Source organism: Suillus plorans, assembly GCF_016647745.1.
Source record: "Suillus plorans strain S12 chromosome Unknown HD556scaffold_66, whole genome shotgun sequence".
Classification (NCBI taxonomy): Eukaryota; Fungi; Basidiomycota; class Agaricomycetes; order Boletales; family Suillaceae; genus Suillus; species Suillus plorans.
This window is the reverse complement of record NW_024537450.1, coordinates 24,516-51,687: the sequence shown is the minus strand read 5'-3', so window position 1 is coordinate 51,687 and position 27,172 is coordinate 24,516. Positions and strand designations below refer to the sequence as shown.

The 27,172-nt window shown below is 47.5% G+C and overlaps 6 protein-coding genes across 6 annotated transcripts; 3 read left to right on the top strand and 3 right to left on the bottom strand.

Moving 5' to 3' along the window:
- Window positions 1-2,822: 2,822 nt before the first annotated feature.
- On the top strand, window positions 2,823-3,615 carry HD556DRAFT_1447656 (uncharacterized protein; the record flags this gene model as incomplete). Its single annotated transcript, XM_041307317.1, has 2 exons — window positions 2,823-3,270; window positions 3,329-3,615. The coding sequence occupies 2 exons, from the start codon at window positions 2,823-2,825 to the stop codon at window positions 3,613-3,615; spliced, it is 735 nt and encodes a 244-aa protein (XP_041155815.1).
- Window positions 3,616-3,733: 118 nt separating this feature from the next.
- On the bottom strand, window positions 3,734-4,245 carry HD556DRAFT_1217308 (uncharacterized protein; the record flags this gene model as incomplete). The annotated part of the gene is made up of 2 exons (XM_041296713.1): window positions 3,734-4,041; window positions 4,107-4,245. Coding segments are annotated over 2 exons (447 nt in total), but the record flags the coding sequence as incomplete, so codon positions are not given.
- Window positions 4,246-6,704: 2,459 nt separating this feature from the next.
- HD556DRAFT_1194769 (uncharacterized protein) lies at window positions 6,705-6,971 on the top strand (the record flags this gene model as incomplete). Its single annotated transcript, XM_041296253.1, has 1 exon — window positions 6,705-6,971. A coding segment is annotated over one exon (267 nt), but the record flags the coding sequence as incomplete, so codon positions are not given.
- A 1,803-nt stretch (window positions 6,972-8,774) lies between these two features.
- HD556DRAFT_1496522 (uncharacterized protein) lies at window positions 8,775-9,653 on the bottom strand (the record flags this gene model as incomplete). Its single annotated transcript, XM_041308890.1, has 3 exons — window positions 8,775-9,105; window positions 9,194-9,244; window positions 9,294-9,653. 3 exons carry the CDS (start codon window positions 9,651-9,653, stop codon window positions 8,797-8,799), a joined length of 720 nt encoding a protein of 239 aa, XP_041155812.1. The 3' UTR covers window positions 8,775-8,796.
- A 2,240-nt stretch (window positions 9,654-11,893) lies between these two features.
- On the bottom strand, window positions 11,894-12,400 carry HD556DRAFT_1447652 (uncharacterized protein; the record flags this gene model as incomplete). The annotated part of the gene is made up of 3 exons (XM_041307316.1): window positions 11,894-11,929; window positions 11,983-12,236; window positions 12,289-12,400. 3 exons carry the CDS (start codon window positions 12,398-12,400, stop codon window positions 11,894-11,896), a joined length of 402 nt encoding a protein of 133 aa, XP_041155811.1.
- Window positions 12,401-14,083: 1,683 nt separating this feature from the next.
- On the top strand, window positions 14,084-16,357 carry HD556DRAFT_1311881 (uncharacterized protein; the record flags this gene model as incomplete). Its single annotated transcript, XM_041300587.1, has 15 exons — window positions 14,084-14,150; window positions 14,222-14,236; window positions 14,289-14,379; window positions 14,456-14,524; window positions 14,573-14,698; window positions 14,745-14,772; window positions 14,818-14,964; window positions 15,016-15,352; window positions 15,404-15,459; window positions 15,508-15,603; window positions 15,653-15,727; window positions 15,781-15,945; window positions 16,064-16,158; window positions 16,240-16,265; window positions 16,302-16,357. 15 exons carry the CDS (start codon window positions 14,084-14,086, stop codon window positions 16,355-16,357), a joined length of 1,449 nt encoding a protein of 482 aa, XP_041155810.1.
- Window positions 16,358-27,172: the final 10,815 nt, after the last annotated feature.

Below are 27,172 nucleotides of genomic sequence, written 5' to 3'. Positions count from 1 at the left end.
TCAACCACCCCCCCACAGGTCACGTGACACCGCATGGAAACAATGACTACCGCTATACATATTTGGTGTGTCAGACAAATGTAGGCACAAGCACCAAACTTATGACACACTCGGCACATGTTGCTTGTGATATGCATGAACGGGAAAAATACGTGGGATCGTCTGTCGGGACTTTCACTGTAAGTGCGGAATCTGATAGAAGACACACCGCACTCAATTTGCAGTGTGTGGTTGATGGGATGTGGATGCATCAAATGTCACAGCCTGTCTCACAGCCTTGATCAATGTGCGGTGAACACAATATGATCCCTTGACTACGAACAGAAATGAGAAAGGCGAAGACCCAAGCATCGTTCTTACAACCATTGCACGAAACCTTCAAATCATGCCATGAAAAATTGATGATCGTGTTTTTGATGCCAGCTGGGTTCTGAGTCAACCTAGGTTGTAATATCACACGAGTGAGACAGTAAGGGCAGTGCCACTCTGATGTAACGCACGCTACACTAAATGCATCGTATTGATGTATCCCGCTTTGTGAAGGATAAAGCGAACAAGGACAGTGATTGGAGCAGCAACCCCACAATCATCAATCAATAACTATCCATAATTTGTGCAGGAAGCTGGTTATATAGAGTGATTTAGTAAGTGACTGAGTTAAAAATTGGTTGGGCTAGGACCGTTGTACTCACCTAATGGCGTTGAAATTTACGTGTCACTGTATAATCTCGATGTGTCATGATCAGCAGCTGGGCCAATTCCACCCAGCCAAAAAGCCCTGAACGTAAAGAGTGACATCGTATTCTCCTCCTTCTGCTCGAATTTGAACCGAGTGTAGTCGGACACGTTTATACTAGGTTTGGATGCAAAACCTGTCTAGATGTGTCAAGTATGCTTGGTGAATGAGTTAATGAGATGCAGATTTAGAGGCATGAAGAGGACTCATCGTATTGATATCACGGTAGTTCTTGATTTCGGCTTACTCAGCTTCATTAATTGTATGCACCAGCAGCTCTGAAACGTCTCTCACGGGACTGATAGTTGGCAACCGGTCAAACCCTATAGGAGCCAGGGCAGAAGCTGCATCACAGATAGTGCATATAAGCTTTGCACTGCAAAGTTTCAGTGTGTTGCGTCGGAGGAACTTCAATAGCAGTTTTTGACCAGTCTAATATCTTCTGAGCCACAGCCGCAGGCTTTATGGCACCGCCTGACCTCGGCGCATCGTAGATTGTGGATGGTGCTACTGATTTGAACTCAAAGGTAACAAGGGAGAGCCGAGACATGCTTGCAGCTGCGATGCAAACTTTGATGTGGCTGGGGCCAGCGGGATAGGCAACCTCAGCAAGCTCGAGAGCTCATACCTGTTCGTCTGGATAACCATCCAACTTCAAGAGCATGGTTCTGATGGAGCTTCACCCCAGCGTCGTGTTCCATAAAGTGTTACTTCAGCTCGATTTCCGTGCTGTGAAGGATTTCTGCATGTAATGCAGTCCTGTTCAGAAGCTAATGGACACCAGAATGAATCCGGTCGCTCAAGTTGTCCAAGGCTCTAATACACTCACCGGCAGACCATTCAAGATAGTCAGGCCTTGCAGCCCCATCCATCGCAGGCATCATGTACTAAAGAGATTCTGCCGCCTCAATCGCTCGATCTGTGTGGAGAAACATATCGCATCATCTTCGATTCACAGTTTAACGCAGGGAATCCAAGTCCTGGACGAAGGACTGTGCAGCGCGCATAATCAATCAGTGTAAGTGTCCAACTAGCCTGGACAGAATACATCAACGTTTTAGACTGAGTATTAAAAAGCGACTAGAGTACCTTGATAGTAGCAGCTCAGCGGTAGCCGTATCACGATTGGCAAATAGACATCGGCAGCGGCCCAACAAACTCACAGCCACTTCATCGACAAATAAGCGATGTGTTCGGTCAGCAGAATCAACAGACCCAAACGCAAGCGCACAGCCAGCTTGACCTTGAGAATCGCAGTTGCTTGCAATGTGATCGACCAATACCTTGGTTTGACTCGTCAAAAAGGAGCTTCCAGATACGTTGGCAAGATGCCCAATGGCTTCGTTGCTAGCAGTTCTCAGGGCGGGGTCATCATCCACAAGAGCATCTTGCAAGTGAGATTGAGAACGCATGGCCGAACCACAGTTTAAAAGGTAAGCTTACTGTCAAGAATGCTGAAGTGACTTGAGAGTGCCCAAGGGTATCCTTAGATTGACAATGATGCGAGATCATAGTAGCGACGTGCAAAGTTCGCACAATGGCCACAGGGCCAGCTCTATTCAACACTACGGCGGCCCTCCTCCCAGCGTTATTGTCAAGCTTCGGAGACCGATTGGACTCTATCAAGTGACTGATTGTGCGCAGAGTAGTACTTAAGTCATGGGCTGGCAGCAACTGAGAGAATAGCAGCGTCACAGACTGACGACGCAGGTCACTGTGGGAAGTAAATACCCTTAAAATAAACGTGAGAAACCCTGAGTGACATATTCCAGTGACGTAGATACTGAAAAAAGAACCCGTTATTTTCAGTGTTCACGTGAGAGTCACGTCTGTCAGTACTTGTGACACTGACTAATTTTCAGCGTTCACGTCTGTCAGTACTTGTGACACTGACTAATTTTCAGCGTTCACTTTGTCAGTGCCGCAAGTACTGAATATATTTCAGCGTTCACTGGTCAGTGCCGCAAGTACTGAATATTTTTGAGCAGCAACTCAGTCTGTGAATCAGCATCAGGCACAACAAGCGAGTTCCACCACTGTGAACATCCTCCTGCAGTCAAAACAAACCTCCTCTCCGCCAGCCCTGATGCAAGCCGCACCCAACGTGACTAAACTCCCATCTCCACTCAATCAGCCCTCTCATTCTCCCCCTTACCACACACCTACTGGCTCATCGCACGGTGAGAGTGTGACTGCAGTGGACATGGACTACGTCTCATATAAGCGGGACTCATATCAATCTAATGGAAGCTCCTCCCTTAGGGTTCCCAGTCTGCCGCCCACTGTGCGGAAAGCCATTGTCACCAACAATGCTCGTGTCACGCCGCCTGCAGTCAGCAAATTTGCAAGCAATACACCTCCCCTGCAGGCCATGAAGACCCGAACTCCCGACAAGTCGCTGCCTGTCCACGAAGAGCCAGAAGACGATATCGCAACCTCTAAGAACGGCGACGACTATGCTCATGGGAATGACTATAATGAGGATGGTGATAATGACACTCTCATAGAAAATGACAATGACTTTCCTGTCGACGGTAACAGAGACCACGACGGAGAACTAGAATTGTATACCCCACGCTCACCTGCTGCCAGCTTACCCGAACCATACTCTGCCAGGTAATACCCCACGCAGCCTGCAAATGCGCCTCTCAAGCCTCATAAAGCACCACCGCAATGGCAGCACAGACCGTCTTGGCCTCCGAAGCTTCGACACAGCCGTCTTTGAAAAGCCTCCCACCAGGTTTACTGAGGAGCGCCGTGAATTGCCTGCACTTCCGGTGATCATCACTTATTCGTTGATGTCGTTTGCTCAGTTCCCTGCATTTTGGCACACGACCTGCAGTCTCCATATGTTTGCAGTTTCTGTTGTCAAGAAGTAGGCTTCTGTTTTTAGGACAAGTGGCAATGAAATACACTGTACACGTTCCAGCTCCTCGTATGTATATATATCAACATTTACTCCGCCTCACTTTCATCTGTATTATACCCAGCACCATCAAAGGCTGGTTTCGCAAAACTGCTTCTGCGGTCAATGATAGTCCATTCCCCGCGGCTCTTGACCCTCCCTACAACTCCTTTTACATTCCGTAGGTCGGTGATGATGCTGGCAAGGTTTCTTGAATAACGCGCTTCCTCCTTGGTAGCATCCCTACCCTCAGTCTGACATGGTCGAATGAGCGTGAGCAGAAGAGTTTTGCCAGCAAGCCCTAGCCACTGAGTGTCGTTTGACAACGAGCAAACCAGTATTTTCTCGAGACGACCATATTGCACCAACTGAACCATGTGAAGAGCTCCATTTACACGGTCTTCATATTCAAGTTCGTACTAAGTAACCTTGTCAAGTTTGGAACTAATGTGTGATGTAGTAGACTCACTCGAACATATGACGAGTTCCTTTGCTTTTTGGATGACCTGGTGGCACTGTGCATCCGAATACTGTCTCTGCCATTTTGGATACGAACTTTTTTCCAGAGTGCCATCACAGTTGGGAGACGTGCAACAATCACCGCTCGCCTTCCGCCAATGAGTTGCTTGAAATACAATGCAACTTTAACCCGCTCATCACGGTCAGGTTCATATGAAGGAGCCTGATACTTATCAACGGAATCACCCCAAAAACTCCATGAGTTGCTAGAATGACAACCCCTGTAGTGGGATTGAGCCAGTGAAGGACGTGTACGAGCATTTGCGATAGCAGGAGCAACGAGAGAAAGCACGGGCTGCAGCCATTGAGCAAGCTTAGGGTTAGGGTTAGGAGTTCGCACCTGCACAAAGTGAATTTGGGGGGGCAAGTCGGAGAACTTGTACATCTCACAGTACTAGTACAACTTGCTACACCTGAACCATTGGCGTCCGTGCTAGCTTCCAAGCCGCACTGTATGTATCGCCTCCAGTTCGGAGCTGAACAAGTCATATATTTGTACGTGTGTACATACTTAGAACCGGTCTTGGTGAAAATTTCGGTTGTAATAATCACGTAACCATTAACACAACCAAACATTGGCTTCGGTTGATGCAAACAACACGTAAATAACCCCTACCACTTACTGCTAACCATGCCTCGCACACGGACTACTAACAAGCCTACTCTAGGAACCAAGAAGAAGTTCCGAGCGCTACAGAGGCAAGTTGATGCCAATGAGCAGGAGGTACAACACGTGATGCGTAAGTCCTATGTTAGCATTAGTCAAGTGTCCTAACTGCGAAAAATCTAGGTGAGAAAGAGGCCTGCAAGAAACTCAAGGCATGTCAGAAGAAGGGCGCAATTACGCGTCCTGATGGTACTGCTGGACGACATTTCAATTTACAGCACACTATGAATCTGGATGATAGGGATACCATTTATAAGAAAATTCGAGTAAGCATTTTTTTCTATCTGCGTGGATTCTCACAGACATTCTGAAGTACAAGATCATCGAAATCGCCAAGGACAATGGTCTACGCCTTGAGACCACCATTAGATACCAGCCGCCAACGCTGCTAGGCACCATAATCACATTGGTACATATTTTTTGTCATCATACATGCATATATGCGCTAATGATACTGATAGGCCATGCTCGAAATCCCATACCTCACACACTTTAAGGATGGCTGGCCTGTCAAAGATTTTTTGCAACAATTCTTACGAAATCACGCCAACTATAGGAGAAGGATGGGTTACGACGCGCCCAGCTCAAATAAGGTATGTAACAATGGCCTGTCATTTGACCATTGACTATTCATTTTATATAGATCACACTCTCAAGCCATAACGAGTCGACTCGGACGCATACATCCACCGGCCGTGCGAAGTTGCCAGCTCCTGCAGCTCACTCCAACTCAGATGATAGTAGCGAGACGGACCCTGGGTCAGATGAAGACTTGGACTCCGAGGAGATTGGGCCAGGAAGTGAAGGAGGCCTGCCTGCTGATATCGCAGAGCTCTTCAAGAAGCGAGTCGAGAATTTTTTGAGTGAGTTGCACTCATATTATGTTGCTTGGCTGCACTTATGGCCCTTCAGAAGCCAAACGGGCAAAGGAGGCACTCCAAGCACCTCGCACTGACCCTCAGGTAAACAAAAGGCCCACGACAGCAGCCAAGACTCGTATTAGCGGTACATCCAAAGTCACGAGAACCAGTAAGAAGGCCAAGACCGTGGCTCCACAGCCTTGTAGTAGCGGTGAGACTGCCATGGCAACAACACCAGTAAGTGACCTCGACAAACCCATGTGTAACTTACCTCCATGATCTGGTGTTGGTCAGCCACAAGTCCAGGCTTCTTCGACATCATCGTCGAAGACAGTGTTGAAGATTCCTTTAAAGGTATGCCCTTTCGTGCATTTTTTAATCTCAAATATGTAGCCTGCCCCTAGCCACGCCCCCGGCCTATCAAACCCAAAGCAAAGACCTCATCCGAGTCAGCGTGTCGTGATGTCCATGAAGACACACCAGCACCACATTCTGGATCCCAGCACAGCGAAGACATCCCAAAGTTCTGCCCAGATGACGATTGTGAAGACCATGTCCCTACTGTCCCGTCAGCCGAGTTTGTCGAGTTGTTCCATGACCGCGCTGCCTTCATTCAGCGGGATGGTGATGACACTCGCAACGTCCTTCGTACTACGCTCTACATTTGTTCTGCCATCAAATCTGAGAACCGTCTGGCACACTGACGTCGAGATATCACTCTGCGTGGTTGGCCGGTATCACCTGATTTTGTTGCACTAAATGATTTTACATGGTCATTGAAAGCTGACATCGCTGCACTCATTTCAGATCGAGGTGTTCGAGCTGAACATGTTGTCTGGAAGTCATTTCTCGACTGTCTTTCCCAGTATTACAAAGAAAATACCGAGGAGGCGTGTCTTCATGCGTTCACAAGGGACAGGAAAGGTGTCTCTTCTTCAATCTACATTTTTTCAACAGCCGGCTTGTGAGTGTCGTACTTGGCTTTTGACAATTGCTGGTAACTTTTATTCTTGCAGCTATGGTCCAAAAGGAGAGCACATCATTGCTCATGCGCTCGAAGGAATGTTTCGGACATCAACTCTCCCGCTCAACACCATTCGCCCACTTGATGTCAAAAAGTTCACAGACTTTATTCTCGTCCCATACGTCGCTACTAGTGCAATTGCACACAGGTTCGGCATCACCATCGCAGAAGCTCACACCATTCGGCTAGATAGTAGATCAGCTGGAATCGACTTGCATCCTGCTCTTGACTCGGACGAGGAACTAGACCAGATCTACAGGACCAACATCCAGCGCTCAAAGTCCAACATCAGAGTTGCTATCCATGACAACCGGTCTAGTAAAGGTGGTCCGCCAAGGTTGCGCCGGGCAACAGTTCGGCTCATAGAGGTGCTTTCATTTATATTTTCAGACATTCACTGACCGTCTATCCATCACAATGAACAGGCTACACTTCCACAACCTGGACCGTCTCAACATCCCAATGTCATGCGGTCCTCTTCTGACTGCCCAAGTCAAGAATGCTCAACTACAACTTCCTGTCCACCAGACAGCACTCTCTCTCAACTGACTCCACTACCGCCAGTGAGTGCTTTTATGCTCGTGTATATTTGATTACCCTGTCATCTCCACTCATGTCTCAGTCCCCTGCTCGAAAACGGACACGCAGCAAAACCAAGGCAGCGGTCATGCCCATTGAGGAAGAGCCTATTCCAGTACGTATTTCTTCCCATGCTGGCTGAGTATGCTCCTACAGGGTCCCACCTTCAAAAGAAAACGCACCCGGCACCACTAACCTCTTTTTTCAAGCACACCTGACTTCATCTCGCACTGCACTCTTCGTTGTGGACTCGATTTTTGGACTCACCTCACGAACACTGTCAACCTTGGACTTCTCGCACGCCTTTCAGAATTTCACGCACAGACTTGTTATTGTTATTTCGATTTTTATTCATAATGTATATGTCTTGTTCTCACACTCATCCAGTGTATATTGTAATGATACTCATCAAGATTCAGCATCACAAATGGTGAATTTACAGTGAGATCTCAATGATTGTCCAAGTCCTAGTAGTGCATGATTTTCAGTGTCTCGAGTCGTTATTTTCAGTACCACGAACATCACAATGTCAGTATTTTACTCAGTGCCATTCAGTGTACTGTCATTCCGACCTCAGTGTCTTCGACACTGAAAAATGTCACTTTCAGGGTTCTGGGTACTGAATTCTCGCACTGCCTATCTTCTAATTCAGACATGGACTGCGGTCATGATACACAAAACACTGAAAGTCAGTATTTTGGACGCTGACTTTCAGTATTCTATACACTGAAAATCAGTGTTTTTACTTCCCACAGTGAGGTGGTGAAGCATTGAAAGACCGGTCTTCCTCTTCTGACGGGTTTATTATAGAAAGAGAAAGAGCGTCGTGCTTGCAAGCTCCTAGTATCGGCCTGCGTAGCTAGATGCGTAGATCAACATTGGCAGGAAGATTCACATATGACAATGTCTTACCAGGGCATTTATTGAGTGTTCTATGCTACCACCGTTGCTGTGACCTTGGCGAGAACTTTCAGACGTTGTGCTTCGGTCGACCCCATCTTCAGATATTTCAAATGTATACATAACCATCCGACGGTCATCTGCCAGATTGAAGTGAAACTACCGGAGGTAGACACAATTGAGGCTTACATTGCAGATATGTTATTGATATTGGGACCCACAAAAACAGTAAGGACAGGCTGCAATAAGCTTGATTGCACAGAATCCGTTAAAGTGGAAGTTCCAAGAGCGGGGAATCATTGGTATGCTCTACATTGAAGAGAAGCCTCATGAGTCCGAATGGATGGTCCAGTATCTTCAGTTACCGAGGGTTCAGAAGCTTCTTCAATAATCTGTGACAAGAACACATTTGAAAATGAGAGGGCATTTCCAAGTAGAGATGAGATTATCCGTGCGACATCGAGAGTGGCGAGTTGGCTATTGTCAAACAAAAAAACAAGGGATTGCTCCAAGCGCACTTTCATGGACATGCAGGAGAAACCTCCGCTCGGCAGCTGACTGGAGTGAAACATTGTCTTTCATGCTAGGCTTCAGTAATGCATTACGCTAAAGTACCAGTAGCTGAGGTAGATGTGAGCGGACAAAATTTGGTCCAAGCAGCATCAGCGAGGCAATCAACGTCCAGACAACTTCAACCTCTACTGCTGCGATATGAACATCATGATCACTAGTGAGCTTAAGGAGTTGAGCGGTGGTGTCGAGAACGCCGGCTGACACGTCAAAAGACACATATAGGGGGCAATGTGGCACAACGACGGCAAGAGCTGCCAAACCATAGGAATGACCAAGTGTCTGGCGATCAATGTCCGAAGGAGCTGCAGGAGATTGAAGGGATTCGATGTCGCGTTGTAAAGACTATGTGATCGCCAACATTGCCTTCGGTAGACGGAGGAGGGGTAGAATAGCAGAAGCAACGGAGGGTGCAACTCGCATTGACACGAACTGAGTGGCTTGGATGTGTAAGCAGCGTCGTCAATGGTGCAGAGACAGCGTCCTATGCCAAGTTTAGGAATATATCAAAGTTGCAACTTCGCAGGACTTACCTGAACTGGCGGAGGTGCATGGCTTAGTTGTTGCAACAGACCTGCAACCTCCTCCAGTGCTATCGTCAGGATAGATGAAGATGGAGCTACCTGCCCCAGCATTAATGCTGGCCATCTTTTCAAATATGATGAGGAAAGATCTTGAATTGCGGCTATTTGTCCCTGCTCGGTCAGCATTCGTACTACTATTAGCTCTCGTAAAAGAGCGCCGACTAGCTTCCGGATAGAGAGTTTGCCATATCTTGTGGCTCCATTCTTGGGATAGGATATGATCTCGGTCATGAGATGACCAACAAGTAGAGAATAATTGGCTCTCACAAATACTGGCCCAAGTTTTGCCAGTAGTGTGACGTAAAACATGAAGATTTCCGCACGAGTTTGCGGCTGAGAGCTTTATTAAACTGGGTGGAGATTTGTGATAGCATATCTCCTGGCATCAAAAGGATTTTGGTAATTTCGGCCACAATATTAATATGTGCAGGAGTAGAGATATCAGAGTCTTCTTGTTCCTTCTTGCCTTTTTGTGACTGCTCTGCGACTGCCGCGGCACGTTCCATTTGGGTGGCCGCAAGCATATGTCCCACTAACTGCGCCAGCGATTGCGTTGTCACCTGGTCACCGTGTTCAAGACTTTTAACACAAATATTAATGATCGACTCCACATCTGCAAGCGTGACGGAGTCTTCGGGAGTACAGATAATCGTTAAAACCTGCGCATGTTTCAGTTCGCAAAATGCAATTCACAGGCAAGAATCTCACAGCATGTAGTTTCGGCAATCTCTCTCAGCTCCTGTCACCGATGCAGAAGGAGTATGGAGTTTTCGCACAGCAATTCGTGACTAGCCACTCCACACCTGGTCCGCTACATCAACGCAACGCAAAGACTCAAGTCGACGCTCGGTGAGATCCCATTACCACGCCCGCCAACAGAATAACGCAGTCACCCCTTATGTCATATCCCATATATTCACGCTTCTCTTCCGGACTTCGGACCCTTAGATCCGGTCCGGTCCGATGCATAGATCCGCGTCTGGTCCGATATCCGATAAGCTTCTTAATTCATTTCCTGTTCATATAACGTTAAACACAGCCTATTCGGTATTTCCTCTTCCCGGTGTCTCGGTTATACTTATTACTGGTATGATTACTGATCCGTTATCCTATGCTTCATTTCCGACTTGCGTTTGATAAGCTTTGCATATGCTTCATACATAGCCTCGGACCTTTGCTTATTGATCCTTCCGTTATCCTCTTAGTATATAAACCCGTGTATATTTCCTGTAGTACCTCAGTTCGAATATCATCTTAGTTTGTCCTCTTTCTGTCCTCCGGACTTGAGTCTAATCAACTCTTGTCGATCTCTGAGACTTCGGATCGATTCCGATAGTCTACGTCTCCGCCTCTATCTTCGGATAGTCTATACTCTGTTTGTTTCTAGTCCGGATCCGTCCGGATTAGTCTTATACGTGTTTCCGATATCCGGAAGTCATCCGGATATAACTACGAGACCCGTCCGGACCTTCGGACACGTTATTGTTAGTCTCTGAAATAAGGGACAGTACTTGGGAAAGGGGCACAGCATACGAGCTGAGGCTGAAGTCCTTCGGATCCGATCCTACGAGAGTACGACCTTAACACCTTAGCAGATGCTCAACCTGCCAATGAAACATCTCCCATCTCCCAAATCTCTCCAATGTACCACCAATGTACCATCACTCTGTACCTTTACCTTGTATCACCACAAATACCTCGCTCACCTACACGGAGTCACCTGAAAACGAAGCGGCATCAGCCAAACGAACTCAAAGGTAGCCAAATGGACCACCGGCCACCATTACTTTTGTTTGCGTCCCTCCCGACTCCTGTACCTGTTGTCACTGACAACTGAGTACGTGTTAATACATTACATATGATAGCCACTCATCCATTGTTAATATCTGTAAAAAGTCATCCCATCAAACAGGGCGGTGCACCTAAAACGGCCGGCAGGAACGGCGGACTGGTGGGGGTACGCCTCACACCAGGGCATTTGTGCGCCTGGAGATGCGAAGGGACTCAGGGAGTCCCATAGACTAGATTGTAATGTCCTACATAGAGCTACTCTGCAAAGGACAAAAACTGGAAAAAAAAATCGTGACTACCTTCGCCAAGTCGAGCTAGGCTGGGCAAGAAATGCCCATACCAATTCTTCCAGTTTTTGACAGAATGGTTCGCGTTGGCCTTCAATCACTCAGATTATGCTGATGTTCTTGTCCCCTGTAAGTGGTGCCACCTCATTCCTTCTCTCCCTTGCTAGAAACCACACAAAAATGACCTTCCTCAGTTCATCAACACTGCGTTGTGCTCCTGCGTCCTTGTTACGTCCACTACGTCCATTGACACGATATAGAAATCCCACCTGGCTCGGCGCTTCGGCGCCTCTAAGATGATGTCAGTCCTCAGCCCATCATTGTCTGCCATCCCGATGTCAAAAGCATCAAGCAGTTATGAGACTCTGGTGAGCATCCTTGCGCCCCGCTGACGCCTAGTCTTGCAACGCTCTTGATAAGCCACCATCGCGAATGACCCCGGAGGATGTTCTATACAATTTTAAAAACATATTAGCTCGAATCGTAGACGCAGATGATATGACCTGGCTGAGATGGGATTGAAAATGACGGTAAACGCAAGGGCAAGCCACGCAACGCACGGAGTTAGAACGTCTCAAAAAACAGAAGAAAGCGCGTACGCTGAACAGTAGACTGGCGTAGTACTTCTTGCGACGTTGCCCAAGTTCATTAAGATGCTCTTTGAGCAGCCTGCCGCGGTCTCGCATTTCCTTCTCTCGTTCGGAATAAAAAGAGTCGACTTTCTCTAATTCGGAATCTAACAGCTCGAAAAAATTTGCATGAAGCGGTGGTAGTAGAGGGTGAAGCGTGCGTAAGAAGGCAGGAGCTGGGGAGCCTGCTGGTCAAGTGAGGTTTCTACGCAAGACACTGAAAATGCTTAAACTGACCTGCATTGCGGAAGAAGGGGAATACGGGAGGCGAGCACGCAGACTTCGGAGGCAAGGGAGTCACCCGCGATGACGAGGCTGTGAGATGAGAGAGAGGCAGAGCGCTATGCATTAAAATTCTGAGCGTGGACCTGTCAAAACCCCTCTGTTGAATAGAACTTAGCAGACGATGCCGAAACTACTCACACATCTGGCTATCCCTTCGCTGGGTTCGAGTTGGGGAAAGAGCTGAAGTCCCTTCAATTAAAGCATCTTGTCGTAGGACGACTGACAGCTCTCAAGAGTGAAATGAGTTGGTGGGAACTTATTCAGAATAGCCAATGTACCACTGTACTCTTTGGCTTGCTTATGAACTTGATCAATGTCGGCGGCTCCAGTGGAGCTCTGCCCGGCAATGTGTTCTGAGCGAATTGCACCAATGCACCTTTTGAAACAACGATAGTCACTGAAAGAAAAGCGTAGTGAAATGACGTTAGCGGAGGCGATCAATCAGCACATACAAAGCGTGTGTATGCCTTTTTCCACTTGGGAGTCTGCAACGAGATATTAGTCTATACATTTTGGTTAGTCTGAATCAATAGACTGACCTATACACCGTTAAAGTATCAGGCTGCAGTCAAAAGACGTCATACAAAATGAACGCGAGTAGGGGTATGAAAGTCCGGACGTCGACCCACCGTGCAACCTTCATCACTTCTTGTGAGTTGATGGACTTGATTAGGTTGTGATGAGGGGCGTGGTCCGCACGGGATGGTGGTAGTAATTTTCGACTGACAACGCAAGAGCAAACGAGTCGTTAAAAAGGCTCGAGGAATAGGGGATGCACCAGGTTTCAAGTAACGTAGAGATTAACAAAATAGAGTAGATAAAAAGTATGATATTCCAAAACGGCGCTCCGCGCATCCAAACTAAAACACTTGTCGAGGCCAGAGTAAGCTATGGGGCGCACCAGATCTAGCTCAGATCTTAGAAGTACGCCGCGCGCCAGGATCTAGCTCAGATCTGAAACGGCGCTCCGCACATCCAAACCAGAATGCTTGTAGAGGCCAGAGTAAGCTACGGGGCGCACCAGATCTAGCTCAGATCTTAGAGGTACGCCACGCACCGGGATCTAGCTCAGATCTGAAACGGCACTCCATGCATCCAAAGTTTCCAGAGCGTCAAGGTAAAACGAAAGGTGCAAATTTAGATACTGCAGATGCAGCGCATGATGCCTGCAGACGCAAAGCTTGATGCTTGCAGATGCAGTTTAGGTGCTGCAGAAGCAGCGCTGGGACCTGCAGATGCAGTTTATGTGCTGCGGAAGTGTTGGGAGCTACAGGTTGGATAAATCGACATTAACAAACAATCAACAATCATAAGACCAAACAACTGATCAAATATATCTAGTGACACCCGTAATATTCTGCTGTCACGTGACATCTTTTCTTGTGGTCCATACCTGACTGGTTATTTTTGTTTTCCGGCTTACCATCACAAAAATTGCACAACTGAGAGATTACCCGATATGGACGGCAGGTCATCAACACCCCGACACGACATTTGAATGCAGCAATTAGCTCAGAATGATACCTCCCACCTCGTGATACTATCATAATGACATTAAGTAGATACTTCTCGCGAGTGTGCGCTATGCACAGCCTAGCCACCGGTGCTTGCCGGAGCTGTACAAAGCCTGGGTACCTAGCAGTGACTATAAGTAGCTATATCTTCCCATGGGCCATCAGATATGGACAAGTGATTATTGTAAGCTCGTACCCCTCTCTTACCCTGTTAACCTTTTTCAAATGCCACAATGTGTTTTCTCAATTTTGGTAAGACTAGCGCTGCTGTAGATGAGCTACGGGCTAAAATTACTGAGAGTGAGTCACCCCTTCCTATGGGAAATCAACACGGCATTTCGGGCATGATAGAAAGTTCATTACAACGTCAGATCTTCAGCAAATCTGTAAGTTTGGCTATTGTCATTTTTATGGATAGTAATTCACATGGCCATCTAGCGGAAAGTATTTCAGATATGTTCCAGGATCAAGAGCTCCAGAAACATGAAACAATCGACGCCCTAAGCAAACTTGCGCAAACCATGGAACGGTTTGCTCACAGCCAATCAGGGTAATCACTACGTTTATTCGCTAAGTTATCTTTTACCTGACTCCGTGCGCAACAGCTTGGAAGAACGCGAAGCTATAATAAATTCCACGCTGCGAGAGATGGAATCTATGAGACAAGAGCATGGGTTTTTACGTGTTTTGCAATTCATGTGCTAATAACAGCATATTTTTAGGTCTCAGGACGTCAAAATACAGAACATGATCCTCACATCGGAGCGGGATACGCTCCTCGATGGGCTCGAAAGCACGCGCTCACAGCTGACGGATGCGAAACGAGCAGAGGAAAGCTACCGTGAAAAGTATCTTAAGCATTATTCATAAGATGAGCCTGACCACCGCAATTAGATTTGCAGACACGAAAACGTCATTGAAGGTCAGCTTCGCGTCATTCAGTCTCTTCATATTTACCCTGGTGTAGGTTCTCCAGGCACGTTTTGACACCCAATGCATCGCCCTCGAGCTTGCCGAAAAAAGTGTCAGCGAGGCTCGGGTAATCTTCCGTTTTCTTTGCAGGTTTGTGCTAAGCTTACCAATTCTATGGGAACCCCCACACTCCACAATTTTGGTATGTGCACCCCGATATTACATCCACCAGTCCATTCATTGCTTGGCATAGACTCCAAAGAAGATTTACAATGAATCGATTAGCCATGTCAACGTTCTTGAGGAGCGCGAAAGATCGTTGCAGCGGGGGCTTGATGAAGCCAACTCCGCAACAGCCGCTGAACGGGACTTTGTTTGCAGCCTTCAGAAGAAGCTTTCAGACTGCCAAAAAGACCTTCCTCAACTGCAAGACATTCAAAGAGTTGTGGAGCAGATTGCGGAGCAACGTCCTCATGATACTGAGCTACAGATCCAAGAGCTAAAACGTGAAATAGGCTCTCAGCATGGCGAGCTGTGTGACAAGGATGAGGTTATATTAAAGCTGACCCAGACTACTCTTGATCAAGACCGTGAGCTCCTGGTCCTGAAGACGCGCGTTGAGGACCTTGTATGATCTGAAGCGCAACTTCTTCAAAGATCTATGAACATCACCGTCTGCCATAAACAGAGAGACCTGGTAAGATAGGTATAATTATTTGATGGCCGCTCATCCCGTTCGCTTCAGAACGATGACGAATGGACACTGGTCAAGAGCCTTGCTGAAGAAGCCACAAAAGTGTTTGGCTGCACAATAGCGGAAAAGGATAACAATATTAGAATAGTCAGCATTCGCTTCTTCCAATTCGTCGCTGATTTCCTTTGGTTTTCAGAGAAACGACCTCATCGAGACACTTCAAGCTAGGGTACGAGGTCTAGAAGCATCTTTAGCCAATCGTATAGGAGCTGTAAGAAACATGCCTTTTGATTTCAATATGCGACTAATCTTAACCATTAGCAGTCACCATCCGGAAGCTCGAGAGACAGTAAGCAAGATGAATCGCCCTGTAATGATCCTCCGTATGAACCTCCGACCGCCCGAACTACTAGCGCACTTGGATCCCGCGTGCCAGCGAAGCGCATGAACTCCCTCGATGAAGATTCAGTGAGACCAGCAAACCGACCGGTGAGCACTCTAGCTGTGTTGCACCACCGTCCCGTACGCAGATTTAATAGAGAAAAGAAACAACACAGGCGGAAATAGAAATACCAAGATAGGGTTGTTTCCTCTCATTCGGCGTTAGGTCCCTGGGAAGTCCATCCAACAAAAATACGAACGAGGAAAAGTTCACATGGATTGCTTCTTCTTTTTATCGTTCGACTCATCTTGGGTGAACCGGTGTACCATGCTATCAGACAACAGTTTTTAGTTCAGGCACGACCTTGCCTTCGCGCATTTTTATAACACCGTTATTCTTAGAATGCTTGTTTTGCAAGTCCCTTATTGTGCGTTTGATAATTCATGCAATATTCATGCTACAGCCACATTTGCAAATAACGATGAGCTATCGGCACCGGCGCCGTCCAGCGCCCGCTGATTTTGATTGACGTCCATTTCGGAGAACACTACGAGTTAGTTGTGCAAATAGCAGAATGAACATCAAACATGCCTCCCCAGGCTGGGGTGCAGTAACGATAAATTTGTGGGTTCAAACATTCGTTGATAAACTGCAGATGAAAATTTTCGTCCTGGAGCTGCATCAGGAAAAAACATGTTGACTATATAGACCTATATAGTCAGGGTAGTGCATGTAGTTCTGTCGTCAAGTCCCTTCTATGTAGTCAGCATTGTACTACATAGTATCACGTAGCAGGCTACTAGCAGCTACAAAGTACTACAGTACTACTGTAGTTCATAGGAGTGCTACTACGTGCAACTACCCGCAGCTATATAGAACCCATAGTTTGTCGGAGTGCTCAGTAACCAGCAGCTAAATCGCATGCAAAAAAAAACCAATAGTGTCTGAATTCGAGTACACGACACACAAGATAGTATAGTATAAATGTCCTACTCAATCCTCCTCTTCATCCGCACCTATAAACCTGCCACTCTCGCTACAAGCCTCCACATCCTCCTCCTCTTCATCCGCATCTATAAGCCCGCCACTCTTGTTGTCATCCAACACATCCGAGTCGAAGAAGACCGAGGGAACCAAAGCTGAGGAACAGGAGGACAACTAGATGGTGCGAGCGCAAGGATAAAGGCACAGGGACAAGGGAGAGGTGACATCGGGCCCGAAAGCTAAAAAGTTTCCAAGTTTTATTTCAATATATCGGTTAGAAAAACAACTTACAGTATCATTAGAAAGTCTAGCGAAAGGATGAATGAACGTCTCAATTCTTTGCAGAAACTGAGACGTGAGTTTACATTAGTTCATTATTTGATTACCAGTATTGACGCGACGCAGTAGGCTTACCTGTTAGGTAGATGTTTCGTCAATGGAGTTCTTTGCAGAAACTGAGACTAGGTTTACCTGTTAGCTCCATCGCTCCGTTCGCTTGCCTCCATTCACTAATTCTCGCGAGGAGTTCATAAGGCGCAGTGCGCTCATGGAATAAGTGCACATGTACTAGTAGTAGCCAATCATTAAACAAGTCCTGTCAATGTCAGAGTGAGAAAATCTTCAGCTCGAACGAAGATCGACACACTCACTCTCTGCAAACGGTGGTCAACGACTTCGATCAGCATGGCTCGAGCCCGAAAGAAGATCAACACACTCACAAACTGCAAATGGCGGGCAATGATTTGAATCAGCATGACTCGAGCTCGAAGGAAGATCGACACTCACAGGCTGTCACTACTGTGCACCTTTGCGAAATCGGACGACAAGGTGCTTCATTTGTGGGACTTGAAGACAGGTGTTGTGTTGAAGAAGACCTTGAATAATTTGGTTTAAATAGAAAGAACAAGATTGGGATAAATAAAAATCATTGCGCACCTCAATATGAAAATTCAAATAAGAAACAGGCAGCTGTCTCAGGCAGAGAAGTTAGAACATTGAAGTTAGGAAAATTTTTGAACGTACGTGAGCGCACCCATCACGTGAACAAACATATACAAATGTTGGACTTTGGAAGTTTTCGAACCCGCTGGGTGACAAGGCCCATGTACCTCTCTATTGGCGACATTGCAAAAGAAAAACAGCAGGAAACATCAGCATGAGCGCAGTCGTCTCATATCTGTTTCCCACCCTTCAAGTTCCATACCTGCAGCGAGCCGTCCCATGAACAAGTCATTATCTGTTCTCCGCCTGGCAGATGTATAGCTTCCTCGACCGAATGGGTGTCCCTCAAATCTCTGGCGGGGTGTGATTGTCGGTCCCTCCTTCCTTCTAACGATGAGTAAAGACATCTAGGTGCGGTTCCATCTCAGGTTTCATCCAACAAATCACAGTTCTTCACTTACAATGATACATTTAGATACCATGCAGCGCTTAGTCGAGGCATTCTACAAAAACATGTGCGGGGATGGCACAATGAATTCCAAGCGAGCTGCCCGGGCGCTGCACTGAGCGGTCCAGTTGTTGGCCTCCGACAAGGACTTACCCTTGGACCAGCACATAGTGTTCGTGCATATTGGCATATGATCTATTTCGTGTGTCCTCTCCCTTTTTTTCAAGTGTTCTTGAGACCATCTAACCACTTCGCGTGTAGTATCCAGCCATGGCTATGTTGCCAATAACTCCAAATTCGATATTTCAGTGAGACTGTACACCTTCACGATATGTACACCTAAATCCAATGTCAAATTCAATTTGTATTTTCCAGTTTGTTGCCTCTGAGCGAAAGGTGGCCGCTCCTAAGGTTTGTGTGAGGGTCATGTTCAACATTGTACCTTCGGTTTGAACGTGGTCTGGCATATCATCTCATAACGGCAAGACACTTTTGACACTCTTTCCACGTCTCCGGCTGAATGCCATTGTCCAAGACATTCTGCATGTCTGCTATTAATTAGTTTTGTTACTACCCAGCTACTATCGACTACGAACTATTGCAACTCCTGGTTACTACCAGCGCCCGCCGTAGCCTCCTGTAGCCCACTGTAGCTCTATATAGTCTGAGTGACAGCTACGTGAACTACATAGACCTATGGTGACTATATAGTACTATATAGGCATCACCAGGACTCCTACGATTTTTGTTTTTTCCTGATGTGTGCGAACATATATATGCTGTGAGCGGTTATATGCGCCGTTTTGAACACAATAAAACATGTTCAATCTCACTTTATTGTTTGAAAAGCTTCCACCATGATGTGAAAGCCCATTCCAACCTTGAGCTTGCGAAGGTACGAGAGAGGGAGGTTGCACATTAGTGTGGCCCAGGAGCTGGTATTTATCGTCATATGATAGTTGATTGATACGGCTGAAATCTTGAGCCGGAGCCTGAAGCTGGTAGCAAACTTGGGGTTCATGCATCCCAGTGAAAATCGACCAGAATCAGGCCGATACGTGAAGATAGACGTCTAAGCACAAATTGAGGTAGATACAGATCTAAGAAATTCGAGACAGCAAAACACAAAGAATCCCTTCGCAAAGGAAAAAAATGCAAACATTGTCAGACTTCGATCGCGTAGTCTGCAACTGCGCAACGAACTTTGGGCAAACTTTGCATATACACGTGTTCAATGCAGCATGCATGTGTGTATTTGTGCGTGTAACTTAGCCATGTATTTTATTACGAGTCAGTACACTGGTTGAACCACGGGCATCTTCTCATCCGCTGTTCACCCTGTCATTCATCCCCACCGCGATGCCGGCTCGATACCATCATCTCATTGTGTTTCAAGTTAGCCCATGACTGTGTCACCCACAGATTACTAGTACACGACAACCACTGCGAGCTACCACTGCGAGCTCAGAGCGGCGAGCAGTTGATTTGCTCACTGTAACCGTCATCAATGCACCGAAGCCGGGCCTGAATAGGCCAAGCCAGCTATTCAAGTTGTTCCTCCCGTTCTATCTTTCGCACTTGGCTCCCCCGGCTTTCTCACCAATTTCGACTTCGCTGACTATCAAGCGGTTGTAGACTCAGCCATCTACACAGGTATTTGTGTCAACCTACACATGCGATTTACTCCTACAGTCTACCATGCAGTTGATCTGACAGATTTACCACCTCGGAGGGCGGCAAGTGTTCGAAGGACAAGGAGATCATGTGTTTCGCAACAAGACCAGTCGAGATGTTTGAGGTTATCAATGATCTTGTGGTGGACCAGGGACCCAGTCCCCATATCAGCTTGCTTGAATCATTTGGTGCGTTAACTCTTCTGATATTTGGGATACAGACTTAGCCTACGTATGATACGCACCGCTGGTGCTATCTACTTTACCTTCTCGAAAATAGACGGCAATCAATTGATTACGACCGTTGTATCACAATTTGCTGCAGGCATCAACAATTATCTTCTTCATCATCACAGAATGCTCGCTCGAAGCCCTGGTGTCTCCACTCCCTATACATTAAGCCGAGCATCGACGACTCCGTGATCTGCCTCCGGTTTCATGGCACAAGTCCCAAGCTACAAATATAAAGATCAGATAACCTCCTGCCCCTGCTAGCAGTACAAGCAGGCGGCACTGCTACTAGCACTAGTACTGCTGCTCCTTTCCTCAACTGATCGTTGATAGCCGACTATCAACACTCGTATGACTTATCTAGCATTCTTATATCTGCTCTGCGCCGTGCTGCACGTGAAGGCGCCCGAGTTGACCTCTTCGAGTCCACCTTCGTTCCTTCGACATCGAGTCTTCACAACCCTCTATCAATGCTCATCCGGATGCCATCACACCTGGCAACAATACGAAATTTGGTTAGCTTCTACTTTCTATGAGACAGTCACTTCGCTCAGTCAAAAGCCCTTGTTTGCTCACTATTAGATTTTAGGGTTCGGTTCGCGTTCGAACGCAAAAAAAAACTGAACCTGACCACTCGGTAAGCACCGTACTTCTTCGTACTACCTCATTGACAATGAGTCACTAGCGAGGCGTGCCATGTACTGACAAAGGAAAGGCCAGGGAAACGGCCAATATAGAGGTGAGTGAAACGTGCACCACCTACTGCATTGATTGGATACTCACTTCAACTACACGCGCCAGATAAAAAATCCACTGTGAGTTTTAGTTGTCAGTTACTGATCTTCGTATTGATATATTAATCTAGGGATAACCTCGTCTTGAAACCTCGACCCCGACCTATCCCGAAAGTGGCCCCGACCCTATCACCACTCGGTATGTTGTCCAGACTCAGGTTAGTAACTCGTACTGATCGAGTCTTCCTGTCTAGCAACATCTGTGCGCATTCGCCCTCTATTGGAACAACCTGTCAGCTAGCATCAAAGAGGTCAGTACTTTACATTTACACTAGTCCCTGGCGACACATGACTGATACTACAGTACACTAGGAATATAAGACGAAGGCCGCGACACGGGTGAGTATGGTCATACTTGTTCTGTGACTTCTACTCACTAGGGTCTTTTTAGCTTTGTTCCTCTTCGATGGTGCAAGCCAGCGATAGTGCCAACGTTACCAACTAAGAGCAGGACCCAAGCGCAGCCCTAGGGGAGGAAACGGGAGGGAGGTGCGAGCAGTGGTGTGGTGGGCAGGGCGAGGACCAGCGGATACCCTACTATATCACTAATATCAACAATTCACAGTGATACCCATTGATAACTCATTCAGTACTATTATATCTGTATCGATACCATTTTCTGGGCCAAATGGAATGATTTTCGAGCGCATATATTCAACTAATCAGAACGAAAACCTATCAATACACCAAAAATTTCTCTCGACCTCTATCTTTTTGCGTCTTGAAAAGTGCTGTTTTTTCGAAAGATATCGAAAGACAGCGAGAAAATCGAGGGCCTCTGATCTATTCGTCCTGTATCTTCACGTATCAGCCTGATTTTGGTCGATTTTCACTGGGGTTCATGAGTAACAGGCGTAGTACGACGGCAGCTGACGTAACTGAGGCTTTCTGCTATTTCCTAGACGTTTCCTCTTGGCCCCAGACCTACAGTCAGTTATTTTCCACAGGGTCGCCAGGCTGTAGATACCCGACGCCCTTATTGACCCATACCAACCACGAGCCTTGTTTCTCGAGAAGCTCCGGGTGAGGTAATCCCTAGTAGTGGCAGCGCAATCTCTCAACCGGTGCATATCATTGTGTCATTCACTGAGTTGCACGCTGAAAGCTAACGTTGTGCCATTGATTCAGCTGCTCGAGGCTCTTCATCAGAAGTGGAACGCGGTATCAGATCACCAACATTTTTCGTGACCTTGGTTAACTGAGGGCCCATATTTACAGGAATGCAAGACATATCACGTCAGGCAATGGACGGAGGAACTCCGTCTGGAAACCGAACGCCTCCAGGCCAAAGTAAGAATCGTGAACGAGGAAATTAAGCAGAGGTTTAAATTCTATCATTGATGTTTGCAACTCCAGTATTGATGATGATTCCCTGGAAGGACGGCGTGTCGCAACGCCCTAGTGCATCTCAACTCACTAATATTGGACTGGCTTCCAAGTGATTTTTCGATTCAAGAATTGAAGCTTTTGAAGAAGGAGAGCGCTCGCGTTGGCTCCCCAACGTAGGTTTAATTATTTCTCATCTATCACCTTCTTATTGTGTTATAGAATTCAACAGCATATTGAAGGTACCTATCATGCTCCGCGCCCCTGTGCTGACTAAAGCTCTGCCACCAGCTTACGTTGAAGCAATAACAAAGTTAGTGTAGCTCCAGGGTCGGACTCCTATTCCGTAATGCCCGGGGAAGGTTTTTCCAGATGGCACCTGCATATGTTTCAAGTTTTCATGTACTACCAGTCCTTCTCGCAGCACTCCTTTCATTTCGCTAGTCCTGTCGTGGTGACCCGATGTTACCCCCACCCAAGCTTTCACGTATTGGCAGTCTTTCTTTCACACTATAATTCGCTGTATGTCTTTCATGTTTATACATCACAATATGCTTCAATTGCGTTCAAACGAGCGACAAGCCTTGAAGGAATGAATGACGATAGGATTGGGATCAGATACCATGGTCCATGGTCTTCATCCTCCAATGAATACAAGCTCTCTCGCTTGATGGCCAAATTGCAGGCTACAAACTCAGCTTGCTGGATAAAAGGCTCTCATTGAGCAAGTCACTGGTGCGTTATGAAGGCGTTCGTCATTGAAGGTAAAACAGATTACTACTAAATCTTCTGATTTCCTGTTGCAGTTGCCCCCCAATCAGCAATGGCACTCACAGCCGAAGAAGCTACAAAACCGCTAATGCAATTCATCAATAGTATAGGACGACTCAAACCAACGTTCAGTGAGATTAAGATTCGCTCAAAGTACATAAGTTCATGCACGCACAGCAAATAATACACAGTACGAACGTACCCCCAGGCAGAGCGATCTATTAACATCAAACATCACTAATCAACTAAACTCACCACCCACCTAATAGCCTCATCTCCGCACGAGAAGGGAAGGCCGCTCGCAGGACGAGCAGCACTCGAGGAACGGAAGACAGAAGCAGAAGCAGAGCGAGAGCCTGCGCACCAAATGATGACGAAAAAAACCATACCACCCAAAAAGTACATACACGATATGATAGAAAGCCGGGAGCAAGCCCCCCACAATCGAATAGGGCTATGTCCAACGTAGGGTCTCCGACCCCAAAGGACAATAAAACTTACGATAGAAAGCCGGGAGTAAGCCCCCCGCATTCGAATAGGGCTATGTCCGACATAGGGTCTATGACCCCAAAGGACAATAAAACTTGAATTAAAAAAAAATTAGACGGGAGGTGGAGCTGGCGCTAGGACACCAGGCAGAGGCAAGGCCACCAGAATCGGAGGAACAAGACACCCATCTCCACCCTTGCCTCATATTCTACTCAACACTACCAATCTGCACCACTAACGCACTTCTTTCATAGCTTCATGTACAAGTCTGCCCCTAGGGGCAGCCAAGTATGCGCTTCAGTTAAAAACACCTTATGATACGAGGATAGCAGTCACCTCATCTTAAATTGGAGTGTGCGTCTAAAACGGCCGGCAGGAATGGCGGACTGGTGGGGGACTTCTAGGAGTCCTCGCACTGAGGCATTTGCGACTCCAGGGATGCAGTAAAGGCATGGCCTTATGGACTAGATAGTATTGTCTGACGTAGGGTACTTTACCTCAATGGACGGAAATTGGCAAAAGAAAAGCCTCTTTGATGCTCCGCTTTAGCCCGTAACATATCAGGGCATAACGTGATGCAATTACTACGTAAAGCGAAAATGTATCCTATCTTAAGTGATCTAAAAGAAACAGAGAAAATGGGAAAGAACTAAGAGAGCATCAGCCAGTGCATTGGTTGCTAAGACCAATGTATGACGCAGGCTTTTGATGAGCGTTACAGAGTCCCACCCCCAGGCTCATTACCTGCACCCAACTCTTCCACTTCTGACCCCCTCCCAAACATGAGGTTGAACACTGTTTCCATCTTCCTCATGATAACACTCATAAACAATGAGTTTTGCTTGTGTGAAAAGGCAAACTCTTTCGCTAGGTATCTGTTAAGAACGTGCTCAAGGGTCGGATCCGAAGGGCTTGGCTTCAGCTCGTGCGCTGCGCCCCTTACCCGAGTACGTGCCCCTAACTTCCGAGGGTGGTTGAACGATGTCCGAAGTTTACCGGACGATGTCCGGAGGGCGTCGGGTGATGTCCGGAGTCCGATGTCCGATGCGCGGGAATTCCGGCGGACGTTCGGAAACAAGAGATAAGACTAATCCGGACGAAGTCCGAACTAGAAAGGAAACAGCGGAGGACTACCAGAGGTAGAGGCGGAGGTGACAAGTCTATAGGAGTCGATCCTAAGACGAGCGGAGGTCGACGAGAGAGAAACTCGAGTCGGACGGAGGAGAGAATGAGCAGAGTCTAATATGATATTCGAACTGAGGAAACTACAGAGATTGTACAGGGGTTTATATACTACTGAGGACATAACGGAGAATAGTAAGTGCAGTGCGAAGCTATGTAAAGCTATGAAGAAAACATATGGTACGACTATCACTAGTCTATCGGAACTTAGTAAAATGAAGACGGAGATGAATGAGGAACGGAAAATAAAGCGTACTAACTGATAAGGGAAATACCAAAGGGATAAGGCGCGGAAGTTAGACGCGGGTCGGATCCGGACGATACATAGAAGTCGGCCGGATCCGGAAATCCGGAAATGATGAGTGTGATAGGTCCGGGTCCGGAACGCGGGATATGACAGTATCCCCCCTTTAGGGCCGAGCCCACGAGGCTTCTGATTCGGAAGTCCGGACCGGACTTTTATGAATGCGAGATGATGGGCGGAGCTCGTAAAAATAGCACTGAGCATATAAGTAGGCCGGGGCGCCCATGAGACGTCTAAAACTTTCCCTTTAACTCCTATTACTGCTTTTAACATGTCTAACTCCACTTCCGGCAACAAGAAGACCGCCCGGCAGGTTCTCGAAGAGAGACAGGCGGAAATGGCGGCCGAAATTGCGCGGCTTGAGGCGGACGCTCGGAGAGAGGCGGAGGAAGAGGAACGCAAACGCAAGGAGGCGGAAGAGGAACGGAAACGGATGGAGGAGCAGAAACGGAAGGATATCGAGGAGACTCGGAAGAGGTTGGCTGAGCGCGAGCAGGAGCGTTTGGCAAAGGCTAGGATGGGTAATGTGTCGGAGGTGAGTCGGATGAGGTTTTTTGCGTTTCTTCCGGAGTTTAACAATTTTTAGTCCTCCGGTCCGGCGGATCCGGAGGTTGCGTGTGAGATGTGCGTCCTTAGGCGCAAGATTTGCACCTGGGCAGTAGCGTCTAGGACGCCTAGGGTGAGTTTTTCTGTTTTGTCCGGATCCGGATGACTACTGATGATTTCCGAAAGATCCGGACGTGTGACCAGTGCCGCGCGTCCAAGGAAAAGTGCGTCGGCGGAAATCCGCCTGTCAAGGCGCCGGCCGGCAAAGGCAAAGGCAAGAAACGCGCGCGTCCGGAGGGATCTCCGAGCCCCAAGGGCAAAGGAAAAAGACGTCAGCGCAGTCCGGAGGACATCGACGACGACATAGAAATAGTCTCCAATCCCCGGACGGTTATTGGAGAGGATCAAGACTGGGCGGAGTACGACGACCAGGCCTGGGTCGCAGCCGCCAACAACATAGTTGCGGAACTGGCCCGGACGAATGGGCTGATGGAGAGGGAGATTGCAGCGGCGGAGGGAAGTAGAGCTGCGATGGACCGGGTGAGTGAGACCATGCTCCGGTTCATGGAGGAGCAGAGGGAGTTTCAGACTCTCTTCATGGAGAGTCTGAGGGGCGGTTTCCGGATGCATGTAGAAGATGCTCCGGAGGAGGAAAATGAGGAGGAGGCGGAAAAAGAGGCCGGCGGATCCGGCGGAGACATGGAGATGGACTCTTAGGTCGTCGGATCCGAAGTCCGGATGTCGGACGCCTAAATAATGTACATATATGCATGTTTTTCCTTACTCTTTGTTAGAAGTTGGTCCCGGCTTGTCCGGATATGCTGAATGGAAATCCGATAGAAGTTCCGGCGCATTTCCGAGTTCGGTTGCGAGTATCCAGGAAGTTTCTTCGTCCGTCCCTTCATATCCGGCCCAACGTACTAAGTATAGTAGTTGGCAGTGACGTCTCCGGCGGTCGATCTTGGAGTCCAGGATTTCGGAGATTTCGTATTCCGGTTCTCCGTCGACTAATACCGGGGGCGGAGGAGGTTGGATGCGATTAGGAATAGTGTTCGGAGTTGCGGGTTCTAACTGAGAGACATGGAATACGGGGTGCACGGATCGCATAGCGTCCGGAAGATGGATGGTGAAGGAGTGGGTACCGGGACGAGCGATGATGTCGAATGGTCCGAGATTCTTTTCCGAGAGCTTTTTCGATGGTCGGGTCGAGCGGAAATATTTTGCTTTGACGAAGACCTGATCTCCGACTTTAAAGTCCGGAGCGGTTTTCCGTCTAGCGTCCGCGGGTCCCTGATATCTTGCTTGGGCAAGGGACATTTCTTCTCGGAGGAATTGGTGAAGCTCATCTAAATCTATAGCATAATCCCGGGCACGGGCGGAGGAAAGATCACGTTCCGGATGTATGGAAATGTTCGGGTGATAACCCTTATTGGCGAAGAATGGTGAAACTCCGGTGGTAGCACTCGGAGCGTTGTTGTACGCAAACTCGGCCAAGGGTAACAGTTCCGACCAATTGTCCTGCTGATAGTTGCAGTAGATCCGGAGGTATTGTTCTAGGGTTTGGTTAGCTCGCTCGGTTTGTCCGTCGCCTTCCGGATGATATCCGGAGGTGAAATGGAGGATCATATCTAACGCTTTTCCGAG